This window comes from Pezoporus flaviventris, unplaced genomic scaffold (genome assembly GCF_033815535.1).
Source record: "Pezoporus flaviventris isolate CSIRO_AGI_PZ_B2104156 unplaced genomic scaffold, CSIRO_AGI_Pfla_v1 ptg000031l, whole genome shotgun sequence".
Classification (NCBI taxonomy): domain Eukaryota; kingdom Metazoa; phylum Chordata; class Aves; order Psittaciformes; family Psittacidae; genus Pezoporus; species Pezoporus flaviventris.
Window position 1 is genome coordinate 55,589,958 of NW_026892579.1, and position 21,714 is coordinate 55,611,671.

The 21,714-nt window shown below is 49.8% G+C and overlaps 2 protein-coding genes across 4 annotated transcripts; both read right to left on the reverse strand.

Annotated features, from left to right (window-relative positions):
* Positions 1-4,135: 4,135 nt before the first annotated feature.
* On the reverse strand, positions 4,136-7,084 carry LOC133273167 (sterile alpha motif domain-containing protein 12-like). Of its 3 annotated transcripts, none has more exons than XM_061461267.1 (4): positions 6,265-7,084; positions 5,403-5,501; positions 4,555-4,813; positions 4,136-4,472 (listed from the first exon to the last, which is right to left on the reverse strand). In XM_061461267.1, exons 2-4 carry the CDS (start codon positions 5,460-5,462, stop codon positions 4,468-4,470), a joined length of 324 nt encoding a protein of 107 aa, XP_061317251.1. In that variant the 5' UTR covers positions 5,463-5,501; positions 6,265-7,084; the 3' UTR covers positions 4,136-4,467. The 3 variants fall into 3 exon arrangements, with proteins under 3 accessions (XP_061317251.1, XP_061317250.1, XP_061317252.1); XM_061461266.1 differs by having other exon boundaries at positions 4,555-4,816; positions 6,265-7,083; XM_061461268.1 differs by lacking the exon at positions 6,265-7,084 and having other exon boundaries at positions 5,403-5,536.
* A 153-nt stretch (positions 7,085-7,237) lies between these two features.
* HADHB (hydroxyacyl-CoA dehydrogenase trifunctional multienzyme complex subunit beta) lies at positions 7,238-21,230 on the reverse strand. The gene is made up of 15 exons (XM_061461244.1): positions 20,933-21,230; positions 20,526-20,567; positions 18,603-18,699; positions 17,952-17,996; positions 16,403-16,502; positions 15,124-15,211; positions 14,386-14,573; positions 13,205-13,385; positions 12,152-12,273; positions 10,623-10,702; positions 10,486-10,533; positions 10,006-10,093; positions 9,084-9,158; positions 8,460-8,624; positions 7,238-7,829 (listed from the first exon to the last, which is right to left on the reverse strand). The coding sequence occupies exons 1-15, from the start codon at positions 20,997-20,999 to the stop codon at positions 7,794-7,796; spliced, it is 1,422 nt and encodes a 473-aa protein (XP_061317228.1). The 5' UTR covers positions 21,000-21,230; the 3' UTR covers positions 7,238-7,793.
* Between the last annotated feature and the right edge of the window lie 484 nt (positions 21,231-21,714).

The following is a 21,714-nucleotide window of genomic DNA, read 5'->3' on the forward strand; positions in this document are numbered from 1 at the left end:
TCCCTTGGCAGTCTGTTCCAATGCCTCCATTGACCACCCTCTCTGAAGACACTGATCCTAATATTCAATCTAAACCTCCCATGGCACGGTTTGAGGCTCTTTCCTCTTGTCCTGTCACTTGTTATTTGGGAGAGGAGATCTACCCCCACCTCACTACAACCTCCTTTCAGGCAGTTGTAGAGAACAATAAGGTGCCCCTTGAGCTTTCTCTTCTCCAGACTAAACACCCCCAGTTCCATCAGCCATTCCCCATCGCACTTCCAGACCCTTCCCCAGCTCCATTGCCCTTCTCTGGACCTGCTCCAGCACCTCAATGTCTTTCTTGTAGTGAGGGGCCCAGAACTGAACACAGGATTTGAGGTGCGGCCTCACCAGTGCTAGTACAGGGGGACGACCACTGCCCTGGCCCTGCTGCCACACTCTTGCTGATACAGGCCAGGATGCTGTTGGCCTTCTTGGCTGCCTGGGCACAAGCTGCTCATGTTCAGTAGCTGCCAGTGAGCACCCTGAGGTTCTTTTCTGCCGAGCAGCTTTCCAGCCACTCTTTCCCAAGCCTGTAGTGTTCCATGGGGTTGTTGTGGCCCAAACACAGGACGCAGCACTTTGCCTTGATGAACCTGAAGATGGCTGGTGTGACTCTTAAAGACTGGGGCAAAGGCAGTATTAAGTACCTCAGCCTTTTCCACATCCTCAGTATCCAGTAGAGGGCGAAGGTTTTCCTTGGCCCTCCTTTTATTGCTAGTATATTTCAAAAAGTACTTTTGATTATTTTCATGGCAGTGGCCATATTTTTGCCCCAACTTTGACTGCTGAGCCCAGTGCCGTCCGGCTCAGTCCACTCAGGCCACGTATCCTGGCTCTATCCCCTCCCAGCTTCATGCTTGTTGGCCCATTACCAACACTATTTTAGTCTCAGATGCCCAAAACAGCATTGCAGAGCTACAATAGCAGACATTAACTCCAGCAGAGCTGGACCATCAACCAGCACGTGAGCACACTTTAAATCATCAAATCCTAGAATGGTTTGGGTTGGAAGGGACCTTAAAGCTTATCCAGTTTCCAACCCCATGCCATGGGCAGGGACACCTTCCACTAGACCAGGTTGCTCAAAGCCCCATCCAACCTAGCCTTGAACACTTAACCTGGCTTTGAAGTCCCAGCATGGCTTCATACTTCAAGAAAAAGGGAAAAGGCACATGCTTTTGTGTTAGTGCAGAAAGAGGACTATTAAGTGTATTTCTGGAATAACTTGGGATTGCTTTCTTCCTTGCAAGCAAACAAGGGAAGCAGTAAGGCTGGCAGCATGACCTACAGTAGGACTGCCTGCATTCTGCCTCATGGGAACAGCCCCCTCAAGAGTGTTTTCCCCATCCCTGTCCCAGGAGAGCCGGGCTCTGGAAGAGCTTGTGCCTTTAAGAGGCTGTGCCAGGGACCAGAGCACTTTGGGTGGTGAAGTTTAGACTGTAGGAGGGGCTGGGAGAGGTGAATCTCACCATCACTCCATGGGGCGGGGAAGGAAAAATTCTCCCCCTATCTTTGGGAACAGGGCAGGGTGTCCCACAACTGCCCCACATTAGTTATCCCAGTGCTGCCACACTCCCCAGTGAGCGGGGCAGGAGGCAGGCGCCACTGCCCAAGCTGCCCACACCACCAGCCCAAGGACTGCACCCCAGCACCCATTGCTTCTGCACCCCTGTTAGAGCTGACAGAGCGCATGCCACCGAAAAGGTTATCATCAGTAATGTTCCTCAAACTATCCGTTTCAGCTTCCTAGGCTATAGGAGCGCCCGCAGGGCTGCCTTCCACCTCTCCTCTGGCCCCGACGCATCCCAGCCCAGCCCTCTGTCTCCAGAGCAGAGAAGCGAATGTCAGCAGGATGTAGGTGCCTGCCCCGTTCCGCAGCCGACCCAGCTCCTGGCCCCGGCAAGCTGTGCTCGGGGCGAGCGCACCCATCCTGGCCCATCGTGGGACTGGGTCGTGTCCGGGGTGGGCAAGATCAGCGCTGGCTGCGGGAACGTTTCCCAGCTCGCAGCAGGAAAGGGGCTCTGCAAGGGGTCTGGCCCCAGAGCAGGTAGCAGGTCCCTCCCCATCCAGCCCTGCAGCCAGTTCCTGAAGCCAGGCTTTGCTCCCCTGCAGGCATCAGTCTACCCCTGAATAGCCCCGGATCCCTCTTCCTACCCCACGGGCTCCTGCACTCACCGCCCTGCCTCCTCCCTACCCTCCCAGTTCAACCCCTGCAGCCCACACGGGTGCCCTGAGCTTCTTCAAACAAGCCGTCGAGCAAAGGCTGTTTCCTGCATCCCAGGCTTAGAGCAGGGACCATTCACCCTAAATGCCCTTTTTCCCTTCCCTGGCATCTCTCAGGAGATGGTAAAACCCATGAAATATGAAGCAGAAGACAGACAAGATCCCTACTTTATGCTGATCCCTCACCACCCCTCACCCCACCACCCCTCCCCAATGCTTAACCCTCAAGGTCCTACCATCTGCCTCTGACACTCAGCAGCTCCAGACTGGAGTCAGCCTGTCCAAAGTCCTCCCCTTATACAACCCGAATTTGTCACATGCTTTCCTTCTTGACAATGGAGATAGCAAGAAGCATCCCAATTTACTGGAAATCAGGCCATTTTCACAATAATACAAAAGTGAAACTTGGCAGCTGCTGCCACGGATGGAGCTGAGCAAAACAGGATGGGTGGAGGCTGAAGTGAGAGTGGTCCAGGAGAAGAACATGAGCAATTGGACCCTAGAGCAGCTTCCAGTGCCTAAAAGGGGCGACAAGAAATCTGGACAGGGGCTTTTGAGAAGGGCCTGTAGGGACAGGACAAGGGGGAATGGCTTTAACCTGACAGAGGGGAGAGTGAGATGAGCTCTTAGGAAGAAGTTCTTCCCTGTGAGGGTGGTGAGGCCCTGCAACAGGTTGCCCAGAGAAGCTGTGGCTGCCCCATCCCTGGCAGTGTTCAAGGCCAGGTGGGACAGGGCCTGGAGGAACCTGGCCTAGTGGAAGGTGTCCCTGCCCATGGCAGGGGGTTGGAACTGGATGAGCTTTTAGATGAGCTTCCAACCCAAATCATTCCGAGATCCCAACTAGCCAGCATTCCTTCCACTCCATGTGTTTTGTGCTGGTTTTGCACCGCAGCCATTCGGGGCACCCAATGGGCTCCCACGGGTGAGGTCTCTGCAGCAGAAGGGAGTTCCTCTGCCCCTGTGGGACCCCTCCTATGGGCTGCCTAAGGCGAGCAGTCTCTTGCTCCAGGCTCGGCCAAGCGTGGGTCAGGCCCTGGTGGCAGCCTGTAGCCTGTGCTTTTCTGTATCCCTCCAGCTGCCCGGTGGGATATGCTCCAGCCCCACTGGCACTGGTCCAGGAGCGCTGGAAGCCCCCCGTGGCTGGTTCCTGCAGGAAGAGAGAAGTGAGGCTTTTTGTATGAAAACACATGAGCCTGAGGAGCCAATTCAATTTTGTGGGCTGTCTGAGCCCTTTCCAGGAAGGGATTTTATTCCCGGGAAACAGAATGCCCATTTCACAAGCCAGGGTGAAAAACAAAGTAAACTTTCAACCTGCACTAAGGGTTGCACTAAGATAAGCAGAGACCAGACTGTGCCCTGTCCCTCAGCTCAACAGGGCTGCTCGCTCAGCTCCCACCACGTTTTCCAGCACAGGATGCAGGGATAGATAGTGCCAGTACCAGGATCCAGGGTGCCAGACCACAGGGGTCCACACAGGATGCAGCCAGACCCTTGGACCACATGAGACTTCTGAGACCACAGCAGGGTAGTGTGGGAGGAAGGAGTGCTCGCCCCAGTCTTCTTCCCTGGAGAATCGGGTCCTGGGGATGGATCCTGCCCTGCAGTTCACAGCCAGCCCTTTGCACCAGTGCAGAAGTTCAGGGCCAGGAAAATACCAGGGCAGAGGAGGCTGCAGCCTCCCTGTCCTGGGCTGTGGCAGGGTGGGTTTGGGCTTTCAGACCTTTTCTAGGTCCTCAGAGTGGGGACCCCTCTGTACTTACCAGGACAGTGTTTATTGAGACCAGTTCTGGGCTGGGCACTGCTGCCCTGCTCCTGCCAGCCCCAGGGTACCGAGGAGACAGGTTTCCCCTACACAGCAACCTGGGAACTTGTCCCCTATGCTCTATACCACAGACAGACAGACAGACTGGAGGGTCACTCCTGGGGCCGGACTGCCTCATGGTTGCAGCAGGATCCGAGGGGGCTGGTAGGGTGCCCCCAGCATGCCAGAGCCGATAGGACCCCATGGGAGCTGGCAGCCACCCTTCAACTCATGCCACCCTGGGCCCGGTGGCCACCTCTTCCAGCCAGATTTGGTCTTCTCCAGGGGGAACACAGTCACCTCAAGGTTCCCTCCAGCACCGCTCCTGCATCAAGTGCTCAGTCCCAGCTGCTGCTTTGTCCTCCCATGGCATCACCTCTCCTCCTGCAGTCTCCAGGACATCCGCAGCGACATTGTCTTCACTCTGAGGAGAGGTGACAATGACCACCATCCACCCAGGGAACCAGTGCTCCCCCCCAACCCACATATGGAGTGGGGATGCTCACGGCCAACAATGCTCAGCAGCTCCTCGACCTCCTGCTCCAGCCGCAGTTGCAGCAGCTCCCGCAGCAGCTCCCGGCGCCGGCTCCGCGGGGTCACCCCCATGCGCCGCAGGGTCCCCTCCGTCAGCCGCAGCAGGACCCGGCCCGAGACGTCGTGCTCATGTGCCAGCTCCACCAGCTCCCTGGCCCCGCTGTGTGCAGCCAGCCAGGCACCAGCCTCCGCCACAGTCCACTGCGCCACCGGGCGCTGCTTCTCCTCCGACTCCTGCAGCGGGAGGACAGGGTGAGCTGGGATGTTCCCTTGTTCCCTCGTCCTCTGGCCTCTCCCCCATGGGAACTACAGAGTCAAGCTACCTCCTCCATATAATCACAGAATGGTTTGGGTTGGAAAGGACCTTAAAGCTCATCCAGTTCCAACCCCTGCCACAGGCAGGGACACCTTCCACTAGACCAGGCTGTTCCAAGCCCTGTCCAACCTGGCCTTGAACACTGCCAGGGATGGGGCAGCCACAGCTTCTCTGGGCAACCTGTGCCAGGGTCTCACCATCCTCATAGGGAAGAACTTCTGCCTAAGAGCTCATCTCAATCTCCCCACTGCCAGTTTAAGGTCACTCTCCTTTGTCCTGTCCCTACAGGCCCTTGTCAAAAGTTTCTCCACATGTGTCCATACCACAGTCCCCTCTACCCACTCTGAACGTGACCCTCAGTCCCATCCCCGCACTGATGCTGATGGCTGCACCTGCATCCCCATCCTCCACCCATGGGGACCCCCCATCCTCCACTGTGGGGGTACCCCAGCCACAGGTATCTTTGGGGTGCCTCCTGTCCCCCAAGCCCCTGCCCATGCTCACCTCAGCCATCAGGCACGCCTCCAGCGATGCCTCAGCCCCATCCTGCACCCCAGTGTCCATGCAGGGTAGCGGGCAGGGCACAGGGGGAGCTCAGGCTTCCTGCAAACAGGGCTTCATCAGACAGGATGCCTGTGACTTGCCTCCCAAATCCTGCCAGCCAAATACCCCCGCAGTGCCCCACCATGGCAAAGCACCCTATCCCATGGTCCCTGCGCACCACCGCAGGTGGTGCAGCATCCACCAGGGGCATGCAGGTGAGGGTGACCATCCTCTTCCATGCCACCTGCTCCATGCCCCACAGCAGAATGGGGCTGCTCATCCAGGTTCCAGTGAGGGACTGTGGCAAATCCCCACAGCCCATCGCATGCCACATGGGCATGCAGAGCCCGGCACACCCAGGAGGTGAGATCAGCCCTGGCTTGCCCCTTTCACTCACACTGCGAGCCCAAGGGGGACACACTAGCAAGGCACAGCTTCCCCAGGCCAGCCAGGGCCCCTTCCCCTTCCTTACCCCTTCCTCCTCACCACCTTCCACCTCGCACCTCCACCCCAGGTCAGTGCCAAACACACGGAGAGCGAAAGAAACCTTTGCCCTGACCCTGCTTCAGCATGACCTGCGTGCCCCAGCAGCCCAGTTCTGCCTAGCATGCAGCACTCCTGGGCTGCGAGGGGCACCCCAACACAGGGAACAGAGGGTCAGACCCCTGCCTGGTTGGAAAAGAGCAGAGCTGGGCTCCATCTGTACCAAGGGCCAGAGAAGGAGCGCTGTAAAGGTGTTCTCCATGTCCCCTCTCCCAGCTCTCTGCAGCCAATCCACCCCATTTGCCCCAGCACCTTCTCTGCACAGACAGGACGGACGCACCAGAGCGGCTTCACCTATGATGAGGATGGTGGCGGCAGCGAGGGTCCTGGTGCACGATGAGGTGGCAGGAGAGACACTGGGAGCGCAGGCGGAGGAGCAGGATGAACCTCGATGATGAGTCACAGCATGAAGGCCAGCAGCCCTGCCCCACTGAACATGCAGGAACCCAGCCACTGCCTGCAACAGGCCACAGCACAGCCCCGGAGGTGGATTAAATCCTCCAAGAGAACTGTGGAAATGAGCCACTCTGGAACAGACAACATCCAAATGGGGCCACAGCGCTGCCTGGGCTGCCCCAGGACACAGCAACACGCATTCACCTGAGCTGTGGAAACATTTCACACTGTATCAGCTCACCTCCCAGCCCAAACAGCACATAAGCCTTGGCTCCCTGAAGCAACCCCATCCACAGCACTTCCCCAGCACAGCCACAGCAGCACCCCGCCCCGGACTGGTAGTAGGGCAATCACCCCCCATGCACCTACTGCTGCAGATAGGCTAATGTCCACATCAGCAAAGCAAGCAGCTACATGGGGTTATGTTATCTTGAAAGACACACACAGAAGGGAACAGGCCCCTTCACACTTCAACCAGGCAGTTCCTGATTGCCTCCTTTACCCACCATCCACGCAGCTCCCACTTGCTCCCATAGCCACCTCCCAGTACAAGATTCCCACTGCAGCACGAGATTTCCAGCCAGGAAGAAGCCAGAACCACCCACTGTTACGCCTGTCCCTTATCTCGGGTGTGCCTCCCCCACTGCTGAATCTCAACCGTGTCAGATGCTGGCAGGGTGAGATCATGAGAAGCAAGCCACCAAAACATGCTCAAAAGCGTCTCTTCTTATGATTCACTGGGTCGGAGTTCAGAGCCGCTATCTCCCATTTCGGAAAGCGGTCACCTCATAGCACATCTCCCACAGAAATCAGCCCCAACCTGTGTCAGGTGAGGGAAGGAAGTTAAAAAGCCAGACTATTTTATTTCCTGATTTATTGTGGTTAACATCAGCAACACTCATTTGTTCAGAAGTGATTTGCTAATTCCAGTGCTGTCTGGACATCACGCAGCAAACCTCCTCCTTCAAAACCAGGTCAGCCAACTCAGCCTGAACCCATTCCTGAAAACAGCCGTTACTCCCCAGATTAATTCCACCTAAGCCCACCGATCTCCAGTACCTTCCATTCTCCTTATTCCCAAACTTAATCCTCCCTACATGGCTTTGGAATCATCCCTCTTCTCCACAGGGGGAGAAATCACACTTACTGAAGAGCTGCATTAGGAATCACAGAGGTTACAATGAGCCACAAGAGGCTAAAAGCTACCTTAACTTTTACTCTCCTGGAAGTGGAATATTTCTTAGAGTGCATTCATTAGTTGAAAATTACCAGCTGAGTAGCTAGAAGGGATTTATTTATAAAGGCCACCAAAAACCCTTTCTGAGAAGGATTGTAGGATGTTTTATTAGTGCATTGAAATGGCATTGCCAGGCACAGGATGGATGAATACCCACTCAGCAGCCCCTTGTCCCACTACTGAGGGTAAAGCTCCACTAACATCGCATGGCCCTGGAAGGAGAGAGAAAGACAAGGAATGGTCACAGAAAAGACTAACCATCACAGACATGCTCACGATGGGAGATTCCATCTCCTGAACACCTTAACATAAAAGGGGAGATGAAAATCCAGCACTGGCTCACTGAAAGGATTCTGCCAACAGCAGTTTGATGGCTTTGGGACAGCACAGCTGCTCCAGGCTGGGAAAGGAACCGGAGTACCGCCCAGCCAATGCATCAGGCCGTCCCAAGGGCCAGGCTAGGAACACCAGCACCTCGGGATACAGAGCACCAGCTATGCCAGGTCCCTGTGGAAGTGCCACCAGTCACTGCAGCATGCACCAGGCTCCCATCCAAAGGCCCACAAGCTGTAGGTAGAGTCTCACCCCCATTTTTCTAGTTAAGTTCTTTCTTCCCAAAGTGAGAAGAATGACATTCACAAACCCCAACTGATGATTCTGAGCTGGGCTGGAGAGTCTCTAAAGAGGAATGAGGCAGAGGGAGCCCACTGAACAGAGCCAGAGGGTGTCAAGGACACCCAGTGCCACCTGGTGTGCCAAGACAGGATTTCACAGCACCACCAGGATCAGAAATGCGGCTAGCTCTCCAGAGGGAACAGTGCCTGACCCCAAAGCATCATTACCTGCCCTCCCGCTGCACAGGCAGCAACCAGGCCGTACTGTCCTCCCTCCTTCTTCAACCTGTGAGCAGCAGTCATGACCAGCCGGCATCCAGTGGCAGCGAAAGGATGGCCCAGTGACAGGGAACCACCCCAAGTATTGAACTTCTCCAGAGGAGGGGCTCCAACCTGTGAGGACACACACCATCACCTGCCTGCATGGAGGCTGCCTGACCTACTCCTAACACCACCAAACCTCCGACAGCCCAGGCTGCCCTACAAAGTGTCTGTTGCCATGTACAAGAGCCTGAAGACAGGACAAAGCTGTGCTAAAGGCTTTGCCACCTCACCTGCGGCCCAGCAGAGATACTCCAGACTCTCAGAAAGCATGCAGGAGGACTGGCCCCCTCCCACTGTCTTTAATTCCCATCTCCAATAATTTCTATTATGACTTTAGACCTCCACCTCCCACTGACAATGGAAATGCCATCACTCCCAGAGAAACTGCTCACATCGGGATTTGCTAAGCAAGAAGGGACACTACAAAAGCTGAGCTCTGCAGCACCACACACCCTCCTGCAACAAGGGACTCAATAAATCCTCAAGTTAAACTAAACTGAAGATAGAAGTGTCCCGATTGTGTCTTACCTTCGACTTCCTGCCCATGTAGTTTTGTGCAAACCAGTCTGAATCCATAGCCTTCAGGTTAGCCAGGATCTGCCCCTGAAAGAGAGGGAGCGTGACAGTAACAAGAACGGGCAGGCTCTGAAGAAAACCTACGGGCAGCGCTTACCAAGCGTGAGATATCCCAGGACTTGCTACGATCACTAAACTAACACAGCCAAATACAGGCTCAGCCTGTTAATGTCAGCTCCACCTTTGCTAGAGAAAGATGCCATCCAGTAAATGAGCCACCTCTCCATGGTAACACAGATTCCCAATCCAATTAGCAGGTGATGTGGTTTCTTTCATCTAAGGGTCTGGGGAATTACAACTATTTTTGTTTATATATTATTTTAGAAGAATCTGTACCTTTGGTGACTTTAAACAACAAAAGCCTCTCTTAGCATCAATTGTGTCCACATAAAATGCTATATATTTAAAATATATACAGTACTTCTCTTCAGACATGAATGCAGAATTACACCTATGTACGTTTAGTGACGGTCTTATCAAGAGCTTTCACCAACACGAAAGCAGACGTCTACAGAACAGCTTTTTACAGCTGGAGGTATCCTTAGTGCTCCAGCTGTACCAGCTGTACTGTTGTGGTTTAAAAGCCCAGCTGGTAACTCAGAACCACGCAGCCACTCACTCACCCATCTCCTCCTTCCTGCCCCCGCTCCCAGAGGGATGGGGAGGAGAATCGAAAGAATGTAACTCCCACAGGCTGAGATAAGAGCAGCCCAGTAACTACGGTATAACACAAACCACCACTGCTGCCACCAATAATAATAATGATAAGGGAAATAACAAGGGAAGAGAATACAACTGCTCAGCACCTGCTGACCGATACCCAGCCCGACGCAAGCAGTGATCGGATGGGTAGTGCTCTAGGCTCAGTACTTACAGCAAAAGCTTCATGGAATTCAAAGACATCAATATCAGCCATGGTCAGACCCGCCTTCTCCAGCACTTTGGGAGTAGCGTAGGTTGGACTGAAGAGGAGTTAAGAAACAGAAGTCTTACATGAATACATTTCATCACATCATCGCCCCCTTTTTCCACAGCAACCCACGTTACGTTCCCTAGGTCCATGGTACAATTCTCTGCTTGTCTAACCAAAACACAACCCCAAGTAACAACTGCTAGTAACACCACACTGAGATGCCTCCCAGCACACCAGGGTGGGTATGTCTGCCACAGCTCCTCTCCCACATTCGCTGCCTCCCCCTCCCAAGTCACACCTAGCACACCAGCTCTGGCACCTCTGCAAGAGAGCCTGAAGATTAACATCTCATGAGACACTTCACAAAAGAAGACACGTGATGACAAGTCAAGGCTGCTGGGCTAGTACAGACTATTAGGGCTTCTGAGCATCAGTACCTACCCCAGTAGCAGCTGGTCCTTTGGATCTTGGGACACATACACGAAGTCCCTACACAGGAGAAATGCTATTAGTAACAGAAAGAGGAGGAGACAGAAGCGAGAGCAGACGTCAGAGGCCATGCAGAGCAGGCTTTTTACCTTAGGTAGGCCTTCGGTTTGTAGCCCAGCGCCAGAGCCTTCTCCTCAGACATAAGCAGAACTGCTGAAGCACCATCCGTCTGAAAGAGGCAGACAAGAGTGAGGTCTCTGCCTGAAGAACTAGCACACTCTGCGCCCAAAGGCAGCCTGACAGCCCTCCTGCAGAGCAGTTGGCAGGACAGGACCTGATGTTATCAGGGCTTCCAGGACTTCCCCCATGTCTGCATAAGTGAGCTGATAGACGGGTGTGTGGATGGAACACGACATTAGCACACACAGTGCTGAAGCATTTCCTTACAGTCAAAACCCACACAGAGGTGCCTAGAAGCCCTTGCCAGTCTTATGGACAAGCTGGTTATCCCACCCACCCGTTCACCTGGCTCCATCCCAAACCCAGAGTATAATTCCGGGATGACACAAGCCACAGGCTCACCACGTTGCAAAAGTGAACATCACAGCTTTGGCACGCAGTGGCCAAATTAATTTCTGGGATAAGAGCCTCAGCTGCCTACAGACTGGCAGCAAGAGCACACCAACAGCATTTCAGCTGCTCCTGCACCAAGGTTGCAGCCTCACCAGGCTTATGCAAGTCCCCAGAACCACTAAGGAGTAAATAGCATTGCTGCTGAAAGGGCCCCAGTAGTAGTTACTTTCTTCAAGTGTTGATCAGAAACTGTGAAACAGCCTTTTAAACACATAGAAATCTGATAGGGCTGCAGAGAGGAACAACATAGTCACCTTAAGACCTCAGCTAGAGACTTTCAGTGGCAACCACCTTCTGCCGAGTCTCAGGAACTGGGGCTCAGAAACGCCTCACCTGTCTATCACAACTACCTTAGACTTCAGCACCTAAAAAACCCTTCCTCTAAAAATGCTAAGGAGAGAAAAAGAAGCATATGTGGAAGAGAGTTCATCATAATGGAGAAGGATCCGGGGAGACCTCAGAGCAGCTTCCAGTGCCTAAACTGGCTAACAAGAAACATGGAGGGGGACCTGTAAGGATAGGACAAGGGGGAATGGCTTTAGCCTGACAGAGGGGAGGTTTAGATGAGATCTTAGGAGGAAGTTCTTCCCTGTGAGGGTGGTGAGGCCCTGGCACAGGTTGCCCAGAGAAGCTGTGGCTGCCCTATCCCTCGCAGTGTTCAAGGCCAAGTTGGACAGGGCTTGGAGCAACCTGGTCTAGTGGAAGGTGTCCCTGCCTGTGACAGGGGGTTGGAACTGGATGAGCTTTAAGGTCTCTTCCAACTCAAATCACTCTATGACTGAAAAAAAAACAATTATCTCATGAAAACTGATTCATCAAAAATATAATGAATCCTCATGAAGCAGTTACAGGAAGCAAACAGGTTAAGACAGACCAAACCTTCTGGGGTTTACTCATTACTCATTTAAAAACAAAAAATCCAAGTTCACCAAAGGAAAAAACTCTTTCCCACAGGTTACAGCAACTTATCTACATGCCTGTGTGAAGCAGATGGTAACCTGGAGACTTTTCCCCACAGGCTCACAGTGATGAAAACATGCATTACCAGGAAGGAGGAGTTGGCAGGTGTGACGGTTCCATAGGGCTTGACAAAAGCCGGCTTCAGCTTGCCCATCTGCTCCAATGAGGAAGGACGGATCCCATTATCTTTGGTAACTGTTTCTTTGCCTGTTGATGAAAAATAAGAAACATTATTTCAACTATGAAAGTCAGCAACACACATGAATTTGCACATCAGTGGGAGTCTGTGGCAGGAGAATTCAGAAAACTGCTTTTTATGACAACTGGGAGAAGGAAAAAAAAAGGAAATTCCATCAATCCATTTATGGTATTACCATAAATTCCTAATTTTAGTATAAAGATTATAACCAACAGTCTACAAAAGTAAGATCTTTCTAGGAAACTAATTATGGTGCAGAAGTGCCCCAAATGAGCAGGTATGATAGAATCACAGAAGGTTTGGGTTGGAAGAGACCCTAAAGCTCATCCAGTTCCAATCCCCTACAATGAGCAGTGACACCTTCCGCTAGACCAGGTTGCTCCAAGCCCTGTCCAGCCTGGCATTGAACACTGCCAGGGATGGGGCAGCCACAGCTTCTCTGGGCAACCTGGGCCTGGGCCTCACCACCCTCACAGTAAGGACCTTCTTCCTAATATGAGGAAGTTGAACCAACTGGGTAGGAAGTTGGTTTCAGCTCTCCCTACCCCGTCCCTGATTCAGCAGACCAAGATTTTACTGGGTTTTCCATTTGTTGTTAATAGCTTAGCATATAAAGATGGGTTCTCTCTCCTGACTGGAAGAGCAGGGGGATTCTTGGTCCCACTACCCTGATCTTCCACGCTCTATCACCCTATTAGCATGGATAGGAGGTGGCTGCAACAAAATTTAGATGCGTAAGGATATGTTTATATATTTAGACGTGTGTTTAGAAACATGCTCCTATGTCAGTAGTTTTCCTGGGAGAAACAGCAGAGAGTTAAAATCCATACTGGATTCACAGAGCATTATGAATCTGGTCCCAGTACTTCCCCTCCTTTTCTAAATAAAGTATTACTTCATTGGATTAGTGCATGCTAGCAATGAAATGTGCAGTTTTACCTGGCACTTTGAAGGGTACCACATCCACTAGCATCCCTCCATCCTGGGCTTTCTTAGCTAGTGTGTGTGAACGGAGGGCATATTCATCCTGCTCCAAACGGGATATGGCAAAGGCAGCAGCCAAACGATCAGCAGAGTGCCCCATGGTCTCACTGGTGGAGAACTCTGCCACAGCTGGAAGCTACAGAACAGAAAAATTAAGTTAGCCATCATAAACACCCATCCCTGGGCAATGGAGTTCAAATGTTGGTTAATCATAGAATCCTAGAATACCAGGTGGGAAGGGACCAGACTTTTAGGGCTAAGGTGAAACACCACATCCTGAGATCTTAAAACTCCTTGTCAAATACCTCCTTGAGCAAAACCGGGTGATTTCAGTTTCTTCCAGTAGCACACAAGAAACCCCTGCATGCATTTAAGCCTGTTTTCATATCTACTCAGACTTTGGATCTCTGCTGTGTGTACACTCTGCTTCCCGTGCTCCTGCTAAAGGCAGCCCAGACACAAGCAGTTTTATTGTGGTAAGGAGGGAAGTGCTTCCCCTTCCCATCTTCACCATGATGTAATTCACCTCTCTCATGACCTCTGAGACAGAAAAGAGTGGCTCCCTCTGTAGCAGAGTCCTGACATTAATTAACCATCAGACTCCCGTGCCCAAATATGGGAGCTAAACACATGAAGTACCTGGCAAGATTTGGCCAGGAACAGTATTCATAAAGGCATATTTAAGGTGCATTAATCAAAGGGTTTTATTAATACACTAAGGATATTCCTCGCTGATATTAAGCACGTTACCTCTATACCTCTATCTAATAAAGGTCTTCTGAGCCTTTAGGACCCCTGTAAAAGTTTTATATTTACAGGGAAAAGCTTCTGCTTCTGTAGTTTCCCAGCACAGTTCGTCTAGGAGTTGCAGAAGGAAGGAGGTTTTGAAAGATGGTAGGACTACTGAAGACCAACATGTAAGAAGACAAAGACAGGAATGCTATGAGATGCATTAATCAACTGCAGGTTTAACCCGAAGTACAGGACAAAGATCCAATACAGGTGAACCACAGGCAACCACCTTACCCTTTTAAATCCTCTCTGTTGGGGCTAAATAAATTACCTAAGCCAACCTGTTTTGCACCTCCTTGAGAAACAGTTTAGCTGAGTATCTTAATGCCTGAAAAAAACATTACCTCAGGAGCAAAGTAGTCAGGGCGAATTTTGGATATCACGGCAAGCTTTTGGCCCAAGGTCTTGGCTCGGTTAAGAGTCAGCATTGTCTTCCTCATCTTCCTACTGTGCCGAATGGGAACATCTGACATTAACTCCACACCCCCTGCTACGACAACATCGCACTGGCCAGCTGCAATCATACCCACGCCTGCAGAACAAGACAGAGCTGCCTGTGAGAGCTGCAGGGAGAAGTGACACTGACCCATTAGTGCCTTGGATACTACGTTTTATTTCCTTCAGCCTCTGGCTTTGCCCAGGTTATACAACTCTGCATCACAGTCACTGACCAGGCTGCACAGGCATTTTCTGAATCGTGCTACTTTTGAAACTCTGCTTCTACTTCTCTCTGTCACACAGAGCAGTTGGGAGAAGAATACACCCAGCATTTTGAGACCGGGTCTCAATTAATTTTTCTCTGTTTAGGCTAAGACAAAGATGAAAGGTGAACTTCCAGATGCAGCCCTTGCCTCCCAAGCTTATCACAGTCACTGAGGAGGGACTACTGCTGAATGCAAAAGGTATCAAGCTGTTGGCAGGTCTACAGCAGACATCTGATTCATAGAATGTTGGTTTTTGAATAAAAAAGCATTCTTCAGATGCTTACTTATACACACTAAGCACTGCAAGTTAGATGTAGGATATAGAGGAGTTGCTGAGCTCCTCCTCAAACCCACAGCTTGTTCTTCCAGCCAACATACCTGTGGTCATAGCCTGGTTTGAAGAAATACAAGCCATGGTGACTGTATGGGCTGGAGTTTTGTCAGAGAAACCGGCTCCCAAGGCAGCCTACGAGCAACAGAGATTGGCTGTTAAAACCTGCACCTTTTGGTCCACAGGTCAGAGCTACCTCCTGCCCAGCAACACACCTCTGCAGACTAAGCTGAAAATAAGCACACTGAGGTTTCATTCAGCCAGTCCCTGCAGCCGCTCATTCCCTTCCCAGACGCTGGGAACAGGAGATGGCAGCTGCCCAGGCTCTCAATTGCATTATGCAGATGCTGCCCCCCACTAATAAAGAGACAAACTAATCACAGTTTCACACCTCACAATTCCAGTTTTCCAGCTACTTGACATCATTTTTGCTTCACCTTATTTGCTTAAGGCAACACGTGAAAGGATTTTAGACCCCTCAGTACAAGGCACCGTGAGTCATTTTGCACAGCACAGAAAACATTTCCTACAGTTCAGAATGCAGCGTCTTGCTTGACCCAGCTGAGGGCACAGCCTCGCACTGCGGAACTGCTCCCAGCAAGACCTGCCTCAGCTGAGACGTGGCCAACTAGTTTAAAGTTCAACAGTTGTTCCCAAGTTAAAATTATACCGCAGCCTCATCTGACTGGCACATGACCAAAGCAAGTATTTGCATATACAAGGCTAAAATGGAACTAGAGAGCTTCACAACGGCCTCCTTCCAGCCCAGGTTACATCATGGTTTTGTCCAGTTGCAGAGAACAACAGCAGAGGTTTGAGGTTACAGAAAAATCACATGTAACATTACTTCAGCGGAGTGTAATATGCGTGTATAATATGTGAATTTTGTTTTCTGACTGCCAAAGAGAAGAGCAGCTAAGCTATTCCCTTCCAGATCACTCAAGAGCCTCATCTGATCAGCCAAGTAAAATAAATAAATACCAAAATACCACAGTAAAGCAATCTATCACAGCACACTCTGGCCCTCCCAAGTACCTCAGGCAAGGCAGCATTTGAGTCTCATTGGTAATTAAGAGCTGAGTGACCAACAGTCCTTAACAAAACCTTCCCTTTCAGGGAAGAATCAAGCATTAAAATACATTTTGACCTAAGGCAGATTTCAGCAAGAGACAGGATCCCACAGTTATATGACAGACAGAGCTGCACAAGTCTCAAATCACATTTAAATGAACAATAATACTGGAATTTTCTTTTTTGCAAGCATTTTTCATCTTCATACTAGCAGCAGCAATCAGACTCACAGTGGAAATGCTGCACATAACCCACCTCTCTGGCCACATTACTTGTTTTCACCTCCTGGATAACTGTGCCATAAACAATGTAATCCACAACATCCCTTGGGACGCTGGTCCGGTTCAGTAACCCCCTAAGAAGATTACAACAAACAGTATTTGCACCATGTAAGCAATAAACTCATTGCAGCCCTCAGACATCCCCTTTCCAGCAGCTCAGCTGGAGAACAATGCAACAATGGAGCCACGTCAGAAGGAAATCCTGTGTTTATCTGTACTTAATAAAAATGTAACTGACTACAGACTGTAAGTAATCATGGCAATAATATCACTACAAATGATTACAGAATTTAATGAAAACAAATACACTACACCCTTGCCCCTCCCTAAAATGATTGTTAGTATTTTCACCAATTTGGGGTAGTCTGACATCAAAATTAAAGGAAGAGGGCTTTAAGAGATAATAAAGCAAATTAACTTCGATGTAGAAACACCTAAAACTTCAGTAAGGTGCACAGAAAATAAGCAATGTGAAAAGTATTAGAAAACATATTGTATGATTTTACAGAAGATCTCGACAAACAGGCCAGCACAGCAAATCCCACTGCCAGCAGCGATTTGAGGCTCCTGGGATTCAAACGTAGTTTCATGCACTACAAAATACCAAAGAAAGATGAAACTAAAGGCACCCGAAACCTAGAATCCTAGAATGGTTTGGGTTGGAAGGGACCTTAAAGATCACCTAGTCCAACCCCCCCTGCCATGGGCAGGAACACCTTCCGCTAGACCAGGTTGCTCCAAGCCCCTGAAGTCCAACCTGGCCTTGAACACTGCCAGGGCATGGGGCAGCCACAGCTTCTCTGGGCAACCTGGGCCAGGGCCTCACCACCCTCACAGCCAAGAACTTCTGCCTAAGAGCTCATATATATCTCCCCTCGGTCAGTTTAAAGTCATTCCCCTTTTTCCTGCAGCACACTAAAACCCCATCAACATCCAGGGCACAGCCCTCTCGTGTGACTAACACAGTGACTGTCAACCAAATCAGCTCTTTCCTTGGGCCTTGAAATCTCCTTTCCCATGCACCCAGTAAAGCATTCTTTTTAACAGCACTTTGCCTTGCTCCTCAACCAAACACACAGCTAATGGCCTACAGCTTTTGTCAAATCACTCTAGAATGAAAGAGACAGGCAAGATGATAGAATCTGCTTGTTATTCTTTTTGCCATTTAGTTTTCTCTAAATGGTAGGGGGTTTTTTTCAGGTTGGTTTTCCCAAGTACACCTCAACAGACAGTAGCTATGATCTCTGTATTCAGAAAACTACAGAGTTCAAATTAACTAAAATTTGCCAAATAGGAGAACAATGCAACCTCTTTGTAACAAGACACTTTAGCACAAGCCTGTTGTAAGCCCTACTGCTTAAGCCACCTATGAAGGTCATGGTGGACCATGAAAAATGAAGTGCCTGGATGGTATTGTTTAGAGATAAAGCTAGAGCCTTGGCTTTCAAATCTGTTGAAGCTACTGTACCAACACTGGGACCCCAACGAGTTTTCTGGGCCCTTCTACTATTTGATTTACTTACTGCAGTGCTGCTCTTGCTAGGTCATGTGGCATAAGATCCGCATACCTGGAAGTTAGAGAAGGACATACTTAGGGGTGTCAGAAACCAATCCAGAGGTCTGCTTCACTGCAGTAAGCACACATCAGCAGCAAAGAGCTAGTGACATGCCAGAAATGCTCCACTGCACTTGCAATCAAACAGTTCATACCCCAGATTGTGAAGACTCTGTGTATAGGCCACCAGGTAATTGCTGTACTAAAACCACTGAAAAACAGCAGTAACAGAATAAACACTCTTTCCATCCTAAGAGTCAGGTCTGGTCTTAATTCAGCTATGAATCTGGTGGCATAACAGTCTAGGAAGAGTCTACAGCAGGCTCTGTGCTCTGCACATGTCCTGCAATTCTGTGAAATGCATTGCTTTATCTGCTATAGGTTCACCAACAGCTTCCTCTAGACATGCAGCATAAATACTCACTCATACACACGGACAATCTTCTTCAGATCATGTTTTTTCATTAGCTTAAGCTGGAATAACAGTAGCAGCCTGACTTACTGCCACCTCAGTACTTTTAGGCATAATAACTACATTAAAATGAACAAGTCAACCAACTCTTTTCACAGAATATACTATTAATCAAGTCAGCATTTATCTTCTTATTTTCATACTTACGTGGTGCCAGACTGCAAAAATGGAATACGGACACCCTCCACCACAACAATACTCTTCACACCAGTTTTGGCTAAGGTCTTCTTACTCTTAGGCTGGACTGGTAAGAGAAAAGCAATGTTAACACGAATACCAGCAAGCTTAAATTAAGACCCTGTAAAAAGTACTACAAAACTAGGGAAATTAGTCTCTTTTGGTGCATAAGCCATTAGCAGAATAGGTAGGTTACCTGGCTGTAATCTTGTCTCTGGCTAATTATGTGATCTGTGAAAAAAGATTTAAGAACATCCCCCATCAGAAGATGGTACATCCCTCATCAGCAGACTCATCTGCAGCTACACTGAGACAATGGTACTGCTCTCTAGGCACCTAACTCCCCGTCTCTGCTACCACTGACAAGAATATTGCACGAAGCAGTGCCTCTGAAAATGTTGCACAGCTTACAGTACAAATGACGCAGACCAAATTCAAAGTCTGAATAAGATCTCTTGCTTGGGGAGCAGCAAGAACTGCAAAGAGGAACCTACATTCCATAGTAACTACCTATGTGTGTGCTCTTGCTGCATGGTAAAGGTGAGAAGGCGAGATGATTCAAGGGAAATCAAAACACAGCTCAAGACGTCAACTAGCTTTCACTCTCAGAGGAAAGCAGTAACAAGAGTAGTGTGTATAGTTGCTGTGGGTAACTTGCTACTTCTCCATAACATGTCCGAGCACCTCAGGTTCAAGGTAAAGCATGTCACGACAAAGTGTTGCTCAACAGGCCAGTGCCAGAACTCCTCTGGAGTGATGATTAACAAGGAGTTCAATGAGAATGTCCTAATGCAATCAGGCCTGCAAATCTTAGCAATCGTATATGGCAGCATGGGGGCAGTTTCTTTTCCAAGCAGGTAAAGGATGGAGACACATAAAAGCAAATTAAGTGCAGCTAAATACTTTGCTTAAACAAGTGAGGATGGAACTCTGACACTGCTCTTGTGTAAAGCCAAGAAGATGATGGGGAGCTACTGTCTAGGCCTATTTCCAAAACCCATGCAGCTTACAGCATGTCACCTGAGCAACTCCACCCCAGTGAACCCCAGAATGCTGGATCACCCCAGCCACTAGCTAAGGGCCACAGCTAAAACCCCCTGTAACTGAGTGTGCTGAGTAGCTCTGACAAAACCTGAGCCTCTTACTGGTCTTGCTGAAGTTCAAAGCTAATTCCACAAGTTTCTCCTTGTCAGGGACAATCTTCTCCCCCCTGGGTAAGCGATCTGCTTGTGCCCAGACGGTTTTTACATTCTGAGCTTAGCATCTCAGTTTAAGTTCTAGAAATAGCAAACTGTCAGGTGATGATGGGGCTGAGCTCTGGACTGGGCACAGCTGCTGAGAGTGAGGGGTACGCAGAGGCTGAGAGTATTCTGCTGCAAACAACAGTTTACCTGCAATTTTACTTATTTGCAGCTTTTGTGGAGCATGCAGACTACTTACAGAATCACAGAATGGTTTGGGTAGGAAGTGACCTTCAAGCTCATCCAGTTCCAACCCTCCCTGCCATGGACAGGGACACCTTCCACTAGACCAGGTTGCTCCAAGCCCCATCCAAACATGCCTTGAACACTGCCAGGGATGGGGCAGCCACAGCTTCTCTGGGCAACCTGTGCCAGGGCCTCACCACCCTCACAGCCAAGAACTTCTGCCTAACCTCTAACCTAAATCTCCCCTCTGTCAGTTTAAAGCCATTCCCCCTTGTCCCACAGCTACGTGTCCTTGCCAAAGCACCTCCCCAGTTTTCTTGTTGGCCCCTGGTTCTCCCAGAGTCTTAAGGCAGTCTGCACTGCACTTCTGAGATTCAAATAGAATGAGGCTCTGAAAAAGGAGGCAGCTTTAAAAATTATCTCCTCTAACACAGACCCACTGAGATTCCTAGTGCTTTAACTTTACCTGTGGCTTGTAACGGCAAAGAACAGCTGAGTGATCGAACAACTGAAAAACAGGAAACAAAAGAATAGGGTCTGTCAAGCCTGAAACGTTAAAAACATTTCTAGTTTCTGTCAGAACTGTTCGAAACATATGATAAGGTCATAGTAAGACAACTGCACCTAAACACCCCTGAGGTATTTCTTAGTTTGCTCACAAAACTAAGACAGTTCATATTACAACATGATGCTCCTCCCACACCTAACGTGGGAACTGACAAATACGGCAACATTGAATTACTTTGAAAAAAGTCATCTCTATGATGACAACAAAACAGAGATTCAGATACAGCATCTGTCTCAAACCCAACACTTAAACCAGAACTGTATGACCTCCCAAGTCAAGCTTTCAATAAATGTAAAAATACTTACAGCCTCTGGCAGCCCATGCTGAGGAAGCAGGGAGGTTCCTGATGGTGTAGGTTAGCATGCAACTCATTTTGCTATGTAGAGGGCTGGAGAAAGGCTGGTATTAGTCCAATCTGGTCTATTCGGAATAGTTTCAAACAATCTGCCTGCTTCACACACAGCTAAAAAGTGAAGAAACAGAAGACACTCCGAGGGCAGCAGCAGGGAGAATTACTTCCTTTTGCACTTTCTGAACTCACAAAGAGCCTGGCTTACGACTGTGGCCTGCAAATGTTCCTGTAAATAAACAGTCACCTCCACAGTGACCCAGCACTGTATGAACAGCAGCCGGCACAGTTTTCAATTCCCCTCCCAGTAACTGTTCCGCCTCTTCCCTACTGGAAAATTGTCCAAGTGCCCGGCTAATCTCGCTGCCAGCGTGACTCTCCTGACATGCTCTCCTTGGCACATTATGCCACTACCCTTCCTTTTAACCTCAGTAACTTCTGTTGTGTATCCCCACGGGAAGCAGAATGAGTTGGTGCCTTTTCGCAAAGCTCATTCCAAAACAGAACTTTCCCTATAAAAAGATCCTTATCTGAAGTTCAGCAGCAGAGATCCAGAAAACAGACTTTCTCACTGCCATTCTTCTCTGAATCAGTTCTCTGCCACAGCACTCTTCCTCCACATGTGCCAGGCTTCTTCCCCACACCAGGCTGAAGATTTTCAGAGAACGGTTTGGGTTAGAAAGGACCTTAAAGCTCATCCAGTTCCAACCCCTGCCACGGGCAGGGACACCTTCCACT